The 13516-nt window shown below is 45.1% G+C and overlaps 1 protein-coding gene across 19 annotated transcripts in view; it reads right to left on the reverse strand.

The window, feature by feature from the left end:
• Nucleotides 1–13516, reverse strand: part of CACNA1B (calcium voltage-gated channel subunit alpha1 B) — a 310494-nt gene that overhangs the window by 137325 nt on the left and 159653 nt on the right. For 11 of the 19 annotated variants that reach the window (XM_030507166.1, XM_030507160.1, XM_030507158.1 and 8 more), the window contains exons 9-12: nt 12543–12599; nt 11736–11810; nt 9715–9804; nt 5407–5616 (exon numbers count right to left, since the gene is read on the reverse strand). In XM_030507166.1, the coding sequence (XP_030363026.1) occupies nt 5407–5616; nt 9715–9804; nt 11736–11810; nt 12543–12599 (432 nt within the window). The remainder of the gene's footprint in view (nt 1–5406; nt 5617–9714; nt 9805–11735; nt 11811–12542; nt 12600–13516) is intronic. The other 8 variants (XM_030507163.1, XM_030507164.1, XM_030507169.1 and 5 more) reach the window with 3 other exon arrangements.

Here is a 13516-nt window from a genome sequence, read left to right on the forward strand (position 1 = left end):
CTCATCCTCTTATCTGTTCACCACACTCACCTTTAAGAGCTACATTCCGAGTACACTCCATAAGCTTTCACAGAATAACAAAAATCCTAGGTAAGGGGAGTTTTACTGTTCTTTTCACCAACAGATCTCAGTACATTTTGCCAAGACAATTTTCATCATTGCAAAAGAAGAAGGAGGAGGAGGAGGAGGAAAGAAACAAAAATTAGTGTTCAGTCATTCATCTGGCAGAAGTACGAACAAAACACAGGTATCAAGTGCAATGTTCCATCATCGGACTGACACATCCTGCAAATACACATGCAAAATCAGGATGTCATAGGAGAAAAAAAGCTAGCAAAAGTACTCTCTATGTAAAACAGAACCAAAAAACATTTGATTAAAAAAAATCACAGGAAACATTAGAAAATTCAGAACATCCACGAAATAACTTTCTTCTGCTACTCTTTAAAGAACCACCTAGCTTGACCCTTCACAGCTGATGACTTCCATCTAGAGCAGAGTTCAAACCAGGCAGTGACAGCTATATTTCGGCAGGTACCAGGTACTACAAATCATAGCACTGTGACTACAAGGGGTGGAGGCAAAGAGGTGAGGAAAATATGAACACAATGAACTCCTTGGGCAGAGGGAGTTGACTTGCAATGAATCAGCTTCTCCAGTGGCAGATCAGAAACACAATTTCTTCTGACATGGCCTTGCCCATATAATTGCAAATGAAATTACATTGTTTGGACCTCCTGGTATTCAGACCCCACATGTAATTTAATGCGCCTTAAGCAGAAGCATTTTGTAATGTGATTTAAGGGAAAAAAGTTTGATACAAATGCTCTTATTTCATTTCAAATTTGTGCCATTGGCAAAGGCTGTGCTAGCATCTTTTTGCCCTGCACGTTTGAATTAGACAGTTAGCAGCTCTTTTCTGTCAGTCACCCATGGATTAATTCAATTTCTGCCCTGTCCCCAAGTCCATTGTCGTTAGGAGTAGATGCTCTGGTTTTCTTTCCTCATCCTCCTCACACATTAAATCAACCACGAAGAGAACCTCAATGAAGTACGACTTCCTCCTCTTAGACAAAGCAGACGTGAAATGTTCAGCAGCCATAGAGAAATATGCTCACTCCAGAAAGCCTTTTTACTCGCAGTTGCAAATGCTGCATATTTATATCCAGAGGGAGCTGGCTATCTACTTCAAAGGCAAACACAACATCATCAAAAAGGCCTAATTGCACCAGACACAAGGTGCAGTGTAGCATGGCACACAGGGAAGATGTTCTCAGGCCAAAATGGCTAAAATACTGTTTTCAAATATTGTATTTATCAGCAAGGAGACATTCTGGATCTTGGTTTTAGACAGTTGTAAATTTAGGAGCAAGTTAAGGATCATTGTAACGTTAGCTTTAGAAACATGGAGAGTGCTGCTTCAGGAAGGGCAGCCACAGGGGAAGGGAGGACCCATGAGAGGGCTCCCAAGTGAAGCCTTACTGATCCTAAAACCTTCTCACCATGCTCCCTAAAGCCCACTCTGTGGAGGCTAGAGAGTTCTGGTTCCCAACTGGAAAATACCTTAATCCTGCACCTCCACTGTGTGCCCACATTATGGATTTTGTCAGTTTGTTGCCCTCAGTTGACGATGCATCTCTGCTGCTACAAGATCTCGGTGATGCTTTTTGAGTCTAGACTACAGAGTTGTCTTCTGACAGAAGTCTCTGCTTTCTGAGGATACTGGCAACAGTAGAAATTAATGCAAACAGATGACAAACATGGGTGGCTGCATGAAATATATACTTCCATAAGAAACTGCAAGTTATTTAACTGAAGGTCCATGCTTCAGTGAGCAGAACATGCCACGTGCCCATGTGCAGTGTGGGAAAAGTCCTATTGCAATTTGGCATTGGAGTCTTTTCATACAGAGAAGGAAAATCTCTGATCTAATTTGGGGATACTTACAGGGCCATAAAGGATGTTCTGTTATTCATCACACCCCAAGAGTTCAAAGAATTCCTCGTCAAATCTAAACTAAAGGAATCCCAAGCCTCTTCTAAAGCTCCTACAGCTCCTTTTCCAAAGCAGTTGCAGTACTATGGAATATCAAGCAGAGAAAGCTAATCAGAACAACTGAAGAACAAAAAATTTCAAAGAAAAGACCAAAGGAAAAATAAATAAATGAAGACTTTTGCCAACTGTTAAGTAGAATTAATCTGTAACGTAATTAGATTTCTCCCCAGAGGGACAGGTATAACTGAATTAGAGGTGCCTAGGTAGAGTTTCAGGGTTTAGTGGATCCTCCAAGACTCGTCTCCCACTGCTACAGTACACAAAACTCTTCATCAGATCATTTCTAAGCAGCTTTCCTGAGACAACATAATTAGAATTGGCTACTTCTCTCTTGCTGTACATCAGACTAACCAAGTCCTGCTCCTGTGTAGTGAAGTTCATTCATCATGGATTAACCTTAAAGCCGTTTTTAAACTCCGTCACTCTCACAGTTAAAGGATTTTGCCGAGTATTTCCAGGAGCTGTTTAAAATCCCCCGGTTTTGTGATATCTTGTTCTGCCTATATCTAATGGATTTGTACACAAATCTGGGGCAGAACAGAGCTTTCAAGGAGCACTTCTCAAGGGCTAAGCCACAGCTAAATGTGTTTACTGCGGGGTTAAGTCAGGCTGGCTGTGGTTTAGGGCATGCAATGGTGAGTGGGGCCAAGTCCAGTCTTACCATGACCATAATAACAAAACAATCGGTCAGTCCACACAAAGTCCCACATCTCTCAAGGCATAGAATATGCCCTTCAATCAATAATAAACGATAAACTAGCCGGAAAGATTATGCCATGAAAACTTGTTTTAGATTAGATCTTAGGCAGAAGTTCTTCCCTGTGAGGGTGCTGAGGCGCTGGCACAGGGTGCCCAGAGAAGCTGTGGCTGCCCCATCCCTGGCAGTGTTCAAGGCCAGGTTGGACACAGGGGCTTGGAGCAACCTGCTCTAGTGGAAGGTGTCCCTGCCCGTGGCAGGGGGTGGGAACTGGAGGAGCTTTAAGGTCCCTTCCAACACAAACCATTCTAGGATTCCACAATCCCCCAGGAAAGTGGGCAGAAACCTTCAGTTAATTACCCATGCAAAGACAGGCTGGGAGGATGATGAGAATTTAACTCCCAAGAGGTTCTATGCTGTTTTTCTGACTTTTACATTAAAAAATAAGTCAATAGGATGCCTTGTTCTTAGCTAGGTGGTACCCTAACACCAAGAAATCAAAGTATACTACCAAGTGTTTCTGAAACTAATTCATAATCCTGGATATTATGAACACATGCAGAGCTCCTGAAAGAAGGATCCACCCAACGCCTGGTCCCAGGCACAACACAATCTCAACCTTCCCTATTTTTCATCTTCAGCTGAGGTAGATTAGGAGGCTAATTTGTGGCCTCTGTCCCAGATACATTTCCCACCTGGAGGTGTAGCTTTAATTCTAATCAACAGAAACACCTCTTCCAGCTCTCATATGAACATTAAGTAGAATTTTCTGGCTCACGGATTTTTTATGTTCTCTTAGAAAAGTTACCCAGAAGGTGTTCCCAAAACTGAGTTTGTAAATCTGAAGCCTTTTCTTGAGTTGAAAGACTTAAAATTAGGTTTTTTCTAACATTTATTCTTACTTCAAGAGGAAATCCTAAGCCTTAAACTTTTAATTATTCTGCCAAATTAGCTTACTATATCCTCTGTTAATCTTAGGAAATGAATAAGCAAAAATTACTTCTGTGTAGTCTGTCTCTCTTTTCAGCCTAAATCTTGGAGGGAGGAAAAAAAAAAAAAAAAGAAGGAAAAAAGAAAACTCCAAAACAAACAATAAACACAGAGTTGAAAGAAGCTTTTGTCCTTCTTAAACAACTCTCATTAGTGCTCCAGTTCCCTGGTGCTATTAAATGTTTCGGCAAGCATTAATAGGGAAGTTTTGAAGCCAGAGCAGTGAGTGTCCTAGACTTCTAGGTCTATGAAACAAAAAACTTCAAACGTTGGCTTCCTAATAATAAGGTAAAACCTGAGGATCTGGGGCTAGAAATATTTAGCTTTCTAATTGATACAGAAATCAAGGAGAAGTAGGTAGATAAGTATCTGTAAAGATCTAAGTCAAAATTATTAAGTTAGACTGCAGTGTTTTGGGAGTTTTTCCTAGTCTTCTGTTCTCTTGCTTCAGAAGTTTTACTAAACAAATTCTGAACTAGCCACATCTGAATACCACATGCTGAACAACAGATTGGTTCCTGGCCATTTTATAGTCAGAAGTGGCCAATGCAATGACTCTGTCTTCCAGAAACAAACCCTCCATCCCTTCCCTTCAGTAGGATGAACTTTCAGTGTCCCACTTTTAGTATCACCATAATATTACGTTAAAAGTTTTCCAGCTCTAGGACTCACAACCTTCATTAAAATAGCCAAAAAAGCTCTGTCTCTCACTCTCCACAGTTGTTAAAACAGGCTTCACAAGCAAGCCTGCAACCTCAGTGTAACACTGATGTTTAAAGGCTTTGGCTGCAGAAAACTGCCTCTTTGTTATTCAGCATAGCACAAAACAATATGCAATTTAAATAAAAATAATCATACTTCAAAAGCACTTATAGACTATCTGAAGACTAAACTGATAGGTGACTACAGGAACCAAGCTAAAATGAAAGCTTTTGCACAGATATAGTATAATCTTCTGTGTGGTATTACTATCATCACAGTTGTACATATTTTCACAGAAGGGCATCGTGACATCTATCCCATCTAATCACACACCATTAGTAAGGAAGACATGATTATCAAACAAGACCTTCTGTAAAATTGCAACCTTTTAAAGAACATGACAGTAATTGCTATAACTGCAGTGAAGTAGTTTATGATTCTATAAGCAGACAGACATTCTTATCTTCCAGGTAGCACTGCCCACTGCATGTGCTGCTACACCAGGGACATCAGAGCTGGCAGAGCTTTAAGTGTGTCCACAGCAAAAGTCACCCATAGGTGCAGATGAGCTGCACAGTGGCATGAATTCTGCAGGACTCTGGGCAGATGTTGATTAGATAGAGAAACCTGCCTTTACCCAAGTAGACAGCCATTCCCTCTCCTTTCATAAAGCCTGCTAAGGAACAAATCCTGCCATGTTAATGGTTGCATCTGAGTTTCAGATAATGTTTAGGATAACATTCCCATCTCAAACCAGTATCACGTCCTGGTAAATTTATTCTGAATTGTAGGACTCAATTACTCATGAGTTACTAGAATCATTCATTAATGCTTTTCTAACCCTCATCTGAGGGAGGCATAGGAAGGTGAAAACCAGACCTCATGGTGATGTGACAGCAGTGCTCAGAATGATCAAGAATGGAAGACCTTGACAGAGGACAGATGGAGACCCCAGTACTCACACAGAGCAGTGGTGAGCTTCTCTGGCTGGTCATAGTGCACCATCGCAACGCAGAGTGTGTTGAGGGCGACCACGCAGAGGACGACCCAGTAGAAGCTCTGAGCTTTCACCATGCGTCGGATGAAGAACCGGAACATCTTCTCTTTCCTCCTGAAGTAGGATGAGCTCTCGTTCTTGCCACTCTTCAAACTGGCACGGGCAAAAGGAGACCCTGGCATAGAAAGAAGAGTCACCACACCACATCCCAGCCAGCAAAAGGCTGGAGGATGTTCCTGGGCACACAGATCCACACCCAAGCACCAGAAACACAGCTGAGCAGAAAGCTGGGCACATTGACTATGGGCTGAGCAAGGGATTCTTGCTTGCAATGACATCGTGAGGGATGAAGGCTGGGATTTTAGGACTTCACGAATGAATGCCCAGCTCCACTATCTAAACAAAACAGGCATCCAACTCTATGAAGCAATCTTGAATGTCCCAGTTTGACTCATAACTTTTGGGTTCCTGGTTGATGAGATACTGCAAGAACCTGGCACAGTGGTATCACTGCTCGTAGTGATCACATCCTCTTGGAGCCGGGTAGCTGGCAACAGGAAAGTTAGTCCCTATTTCCCCTACTCCAAGGACCAGGCAAAGACCCGGCCCTTTCTACTGAACTGAGTGAAGTCTCCTTATTTCACCCTCTGACTTCGCGTATTTCTACAGCAGAGGGCTCAATGTGCCTCTCCACTTCATATTTTGGGCACAGCTACTCATTTGTATCAATTCTGCCTGTATCAGCTACATTTTGAGTCTAGTCTGAAAACCTGGAAAAGAGTCAAATGTTTTAACAATAGGAAGCTGACGGAAGAAATGATTTCTAATGTAAGCTCTCCCCCTGTGGCAGCAGGCACTCTTCAAATGAATGATGAAAAGGCAATCTCCAGCCAGTGCTGAGGCAGGAGAAATCAGCACAAGTTAGTCAGACACATGTATCCCTTGGAGTTCATCTGCAACAGCCACAGGCACCGTTGCCAGCAGCGAAAATCGTGATTGCTGCAGGCTGCCCACTACCTGTTTCCTGCTGTGCTGGCACCCCTCAGAGACTGCTAGCAAACCTTGCTCATAGAGGGCTTGTGGCAAGATGTTTTGTTTCACTGGAACAAGCTGCCCAAGGAAATTGTGAATGCTCCATCCCTGGAAGAATGGAAAGGAAGGGAAGGCAGGTTGGATGGGGCTTGGAGCAACCTGCTCTAGTGGAAGGTGTCCCTGCCCATGGCAGGGGGTTGGAACTGGATGAGCTTTAAGGTCCTTTCCAACACAAACCATTCTATGATTCTAAGATAATACGCTATTCTCCTTCCCCATCATGGGATAGAGCCTCCCAGTAAGTAAGGCTGAGCAAGACGCACATGGTCCTGTCTTGGACAAAGCACCATAAGAGCAGATGACTTGCATGGGCTGTCGCTGGAGGTGGCTGAGTTACATGAACAAAGTGTTTAAGCTGTGGCAGCAGAATTTTTTTAGTGTGCTCCCTTATTGCAACCCTTGGCAGGGGTGGGACTCTCACCCTGTTTTATCCTGCAATAACATCAAACACAGCACCCATAGAAAGGCTGAAGCATCCAGATGTGACGACAATGGGTTCTCCAAGCCTCACAGCTACACAAGAGCGTGCTGTGCTGTGTTCCCAATAGAAAGCAAGCTCTCTGCTCCATGTCACATTTTGGCTGTCCACCAACATACCAAATGCAGAGCTGACCCTGGCCAGGCTTTGAACAAGCTCCTTGTGGAAAAGCTCAGTGTGATGTTCTGTTGGTTTGGTAATCCTGCCTTCAGCAGTTAAAAAAAAACTCCAAAATCATACTACTCATCTATTGCTTTAAAAAAACAAGATGAAATACAGGTTACAATAGAGGTTACACCGTATTGTAATACTGTTTGGCAGATAAAGATTTCTCAGATATTCAAGTCAGTCTATACTCTCAGATCTGCATGGCCATAGTCTGCTGTCCTTTTGCCCCCTTTCTACTGGCTCTAATGATCTTCCAGAAAAGAAAAGCAGCAGTATTTAAATTGATCTACATAGAAAACGCCCACTTCTCCAACCTTCACTGTCTGGCAATTAAGAATGTCCTGTGCCTGGTGCCGTGTAGAGGGTGGGAAACCAGAAGGAGCCACCATCTACTGCTGCACGCTTATTAGTGTGGAAAGAAAGGCTGAGAGTTTGGAGGAAAGCAAAGGATAAATGTTAAGAACAACTCCAGACAACACACTGGGAAGTCTTTACCACTATAGAGCTTTATAATGTAATTATAAGGCTCATTGAGGTACTTATGTTTGAATTAAAGTGCAATGTATTCAGTCAATGGCCAGCAAGAGACCTGTCAGAGTCTCTACCACTCTGGTCTGCATCTTCACTCAGTAATTATATTGTTAGTTCTTCCACACTCCTTATGCTCCCATCAGCAAAACATTATAGAAAACCATCCAAAAATCCCTCTCTCAAAAACATATTCTTTATGCATAATTGCCCGTCTGATCTGATTATGTTATGCAGAGTTTCAGCCTTTTCAGGAGCCTGCACAAGTATCTGCTTTATCCATTTCTTCTTTTCTGCCTTGTTCCATGAATCAAAGTCAAAAACACTTCTCCCAAGTGGGTGAACCACTTGCAGAAAGTAGAAAGCACTGCTGTTATTTTCCCTGCCATATGCTCCCGAGATAGTTCCCAGCTCTGCATCAGATTGTCCACAAGCCCAGATGCTCCGTCATCCGTTGCCACCTGAAACACTGAATTTCAAGATCTGTTTGTGTGGCATGGGTGCCCAGAGCCTGGAGGGACTTGGATGCGAGTGCAAAGATCTCATAATTATTGCCACAAATGTTCCAAAAATGACCATTCCTTGTTATCCATGCAGGGATCCGAGCTGCTCAGAATAAAACACAACAAAAGTGCACACAGTTGCTGCATTTTTGTCCTCCTTCAGCAACAAGCCTCTCATACAAGTGTCAATTATTCACAAAACCTGCAGTCTGCTCTGGCTGGGTGACTGTAGGGGTTCAACAGTGGGTGATAGGGTCAGTAACATGCTGAGCAACGTTCAATTCCTGCAACCAGATCTTCATTGGAACTACATAATCTTAAGGTCCTTTCCAACCTGAACTATTCTGTGATTTAAAGGGCAAAAAAATCAAATCCAGCAGCAGCTCTAATCTCTTAAAATGTTAATGCCAAATTTCCAAAGAGTGTTTGAGGCACTCATGCTTGCAAGCATATATGGACATGTACTCTCAAATGTACTGTTTGTGCTGCTCCTCTTACGCATCCAGGATTTGCCGCTTTGTGGTAACTGGGATGCCAAGACATTTCTTTGAAAGATAATGAGAACATCTGCTGCTTCAGCAGCAAAACAGAACACAGACTCAAACAACAGGGACAGGAATAAGCAAAACAGCTAACTCTGAAGCAGTCGGAAGATGTGTACCCAGCCAACAAGTAAAAGCCCATAACCAAAAGGTCTTTCTGCTGATGTCCTAGCAGCTCACCTCATATGGGGTGCTGTGCACTCAGAGCCTGCCTCCCCCTGCAACTCCAGACCTGCTTCTTGCTTCTCCCCCAGCAATGTCTCAGGAGCAAGCTGACTCTCTGCTAGCTGCAGCACCAGCAGCACCTCTGTAGCCTGACAGTGTCTTATTCACCAGAGCTGAAGATGCCAAATTCACACCATCAGTGCTACCCTATGCAGGATGCCACACTCTGCATTGGAGGTATGTGGGTAATTACATGCACACGAGTGTGGTATCTCCATATCTAGCTTTAAAAATGTAGAGAATTGCCTTAAGATCTTCTTATAAGGCAAGGACAAGAGAATTGGAGCCTCCGTCCAGCATTTCCCAGGAACCATTGACACAACAAAGGCTGCAAAACCACACGCTGTGCATTAGCGGCAGATGTGACTGTCTACTTCCTCTCATTCCTTCATCAGCTGAGACTTAGAAGCACCATTTGGCATATTTGGGTTTCATTAGCATGAATGAGCATGTTCCAAGCAGAATCACACTATGGCCAACACAGCACGGAGTCTTCAAGCATTTAGGCAGGGCTCTTTAAAGGGTGCAGCATGCAATAGCTGAGCAGGGCAGCGTGGGGACAGGGTGAAGCCACAAAGCCTTTTGTTTTGGGAAGTTGAGTCCTGTTGCAAAGAGCAGTGATCATTCTCCTTCTTGAAACTGCATCTTCTGGAGGCAAGAAGTGGCTCAGAGGAAACATGACATGAACACGTTCAGGTGGAGATCTGAACCTCAGGGAATGCAAAGCCAGTACTCACCAACGGAGCAAATGTCTGTGAAATGGTCCTCACCTTCTTCAGCATGAATCAGGTCATTTTTGCTCTTCTTTATTGCAGCTCTTTTCAACACTGTGTGCAAATTAAAGAGAAAAAGCCCCGTGAGCATTCAGAGTGGCTTCTCTCTCCCCCTCCCTTCACTCTCCAGGGACAACATTTACTTCCCAATGCCAGCTCAAAGCTCTCACACAAGGGTAAGCTGGAGCAAATTAGGCAACCTACAACCTTGCAGGGCCTCTGCATGCTTTAATTCCAGGGTGGTTTCATTTTTTGACCTTCCAGATGTTGAAGGCTTGGTCAGGCACAGATCTGCATCCTTACGCTTCAGCCCAGCAGATGCAGGAGGATGGGGGAGCCACTGCAGCTGCTGGACCTTTTAGCACAGCAGAAAGGCTGGGCAGGGCCACTGAATCTTTCTGAACCCTGGTGGATTATGAGATGAGTGCTTCTAACCATTAAAAACATTAATGCTGTTTACAGTGTGCACCATTATGAAGTTACATTTACAGTGCTCAGAAAGAGTTTACCGCAGAACAATGCCTCAAGGAGCAGAAATGCTGTGTCAAAAGCAACTGCCACAAATCATCCTCTTAATAGCACCCAGTGTACAATTCCTTCCCTCTGAGGATGTCATAACTCTTTGAAAACACACTTTGTACAACAGCATCTCTTGTGGGGAGGGGAAACATTGCTACATCGTGTTACTTGACAGGGAAAGAGAACTGTAGGCTAAGGCTTGGAGAGGTCTGCACCATTCACCCAGTGCACGAGGGGTAAGATGGACACTGGTTCCACAACCACCTACCTGTGAAACCTTGAGAACTAGCAGAAAAAAACACGTTGACACAGTTTTGTAACAGCTTCAAGACATACAGTAACTAAGCACCATTTGCTATCAGCAGTAAGACACCCCACGGTGTGGTGATACATACTGGTCAGATGGCACACACAGCAAACCACACACTCTGCAGCGACTGTCCCAGGGGTAGGTTTGGACAAGAAGATCCCCTCACTCTACACAAATCTCCTGCCTTGACAGAGAAACCGATGTGCTTCTTCCTCCACAGCTAGGGCAAGTGTTAGTGATTCTGTCACTCTAAGGAAACACCCAGACCGCCACCCAGGTTCAGAGGCTCAAAGAGGAGAGGATGCTCTGAATCTGTGATCTGGATCCCATTTTGTTTGCAAATAAAAGTGCTTTCGCTCTTTTCTTCCCCACCCAGCAGTAGGCTGAATCTGCAGTCCCAGCACTACCAGCTTTTGGGTCCTGCAGGCTGCATCTGTCCCAGTACACTCCAGCAGGTCCAGGACCAGCACTGGAGTGTAACCAGCCCTGGGAATAAAGTTTTACAATGCTCCCTGGTGTGAATTTAACACCTTCTTCTCTATCTTCTCCCCCAGTTAACTCCTGCATGTGTTTAGCAACGAGGTCATGCCATCTCTTCAGGCAACTTGGATGCAATACTTGGCAACTAAGATAATTTACCAGCATAGATATGGGCTGCTCCATAGCAGTTGGCTTCAAGGCTGGGAACATTGCCGGGCTCCTTTAGCTTACTAGTATAGAGTGAACTTTAGTATACCTGGGTCTTTACTCCATGGCCTGTACCCACCTCTAGTTTGCTCACAGACTACTCTTCCAGATGCCCATTTCACCTTGAGACTAACAGCTCTGGCTGCACCCACGTGCTGGACAAACTTCCACAACACACACACACCCCACGCACCCGCACGCAAGCACGAAGATTTGCCAAGCACACCTCAGCCCTGATCTTCTGCAGCCCCAGCTCTTCCGTCCCCAAGTCCTCCCCGAGCACAGGTCACCATGCTGGCCAAGGAGGACCAGCAGCCGGACGCCTGATGCCCCAAGGAGCCGTGTGGCTTGGACTAAGGTGCAAAACCACTCAGGAAACATGGCCGGTGACCTGGGCACATGGGGCTGTGGGGAAGAAGCACTGCCCCGCTGTGCCACCTAAGCCCCTGGTGATTTGCAATCCACTCACTGTTGTAGCTGCTGCCGCTGCTAGTCTCTGCCGGTGCGGTGCCTTGTTGAATCGGCCCTTCCGAGGCGGCCCTCCCTGACAGTGAATGGGAGGAGAAAAAAAAAGAGGAGGGAAAGGGAGGGGAGGGGAAAGGAGGAGACATGGGAGGACGAAAGATGGTCAGAAAAGGGAGAGGGAAGAATCTTTAACTGAACTTCGACTGGCTGTCGCATTCTAAGAGCTCAACTGTCTGGAGGCGCAGGGAGAGCAGTCCCTGCAGCCTCGCTGTGCCTGCATCCGAAGCTCGGTACCTCCAGCCATCCTGCATCACTAGGGTCACACATCAGAAGGTAGGATCACCACACCCTGTTATGTCTTACTGCTTACAAGTAACAGGGGTCTTAGTCTCTCTGTCAGATCCATTTGGAAACCTTGGTTTAGAGCCCTGCCTTCTCTTGGTGAATGCGTTTCTCTTCTGGCATCCGCTCTGTAGCCTACCCCCACCACAAACTGCACGTAGACACAGCCAGCCACGCTTGGCAGAGGCTGACCGGTCACGCTGGTGTGGTCCCACAGGCAGAAAAGGGACCAACGAACCCCAAGGGCAGATCCCCATCCCAGGGTGGTATGTCACGTAACTGCTCACCATCGACCTGCAACCTCAAAAAAACCTGATATGGGAAAAGGGACTCTTTAGCCCAACCTATGCCAACTGCATGCAAGAGCGTTTCTCACACCCTACTGGTTACAATGGAAAGCCATGTCAGCATACACAAGTGAACCTCTCATGTATCACAGGAGGAAAAACCACACAGCAAAACAACCTACCATCCAGAGGAGATTTCTCTTCTGCATTCTTGTCTTCCTCTGCCAGCATGACCTCCTCTGTAAAAAGAAGGGAAAACAGCAAGGTTCAACTTCAGGTTTATCACATCCCTTCTTTAAAACCAGCTGAGCTGGATGCAGCAGACATCTGTGCAGGCTGCCACCAAGCTTACCCCATTGTGCCACCCAGGTACAAGAAGTCTGTAGAGGAAGGGATGACTCAGAGTACTGTGTGTCTCATCCTGTGTCCCTCTTGCACAGGGGTAGGAGGCCAGACACACCACTGCAAGACCGTAGCGCTTCTTCCATGACTGCCCTCTTCACAATCAACCACCCACTCCAGTTTCTTTACCCAGGTATCATCCGCAAGGGACTTCTGGAGACCAAAAACCTTCAGACCCAGGCAAGACTGCAAGCCACAGGATGTCATACCCAGCCACATTGGAGACACTGTTTGAGAAGTAAACGATGGCTGCTTTTCTGCCTCCATCAAGTAGACTAAGACTCAACCCCTGAAAAACAGATCTCTGTCTCATGGCACAGGGTAACACAGGCAGGGACTGCTGCTGCATGTCAGCTGTGCCACATCACAGGAGACAGAACATCACCAAATAGCCATCGCATTAAATCTTTGTCCAAATAAAATCCACTGCCAAGTTTCTGTGGGGGAGTTCTGGCCAGCACGATTCAGGTTGCACAAGACGTGCTAGAGCACCATGGTTGGTTTTCTATCCCTATGTAACTCATCTGCAAAATACAAATTTATACTTTCCTAGAGGAGAAGAATTCAGAAAACCCTGATAAGGCAACTTCCCCAAACTGACTCATTTTTATCTGCATGAAAGACAACCAAATTTCTTGAAGTTTCACAATGCAAATATCATCACCCTAGTCCATTTGCAGTACGCACCATGCTGTGCCAATATTGAAACCTACAGTTGATACAGTCTGAACCACAGATTTTAGCTCGCTGCTGG

This window comes from Strigops habroptila, chromosome 15 (genome assembly GCF_004027225.2).
Source record: "Strigops habroptila isolate Jane chromosome 15, bStrHab1.2.pri, whole genome shotgun sequence".
Classification (NCBI taxonomy): Eukaryota; Metazoa; Chordata; class Aves; order Psittaciformes; family Psittacidae; genus Strigops; species Strigops habroptila.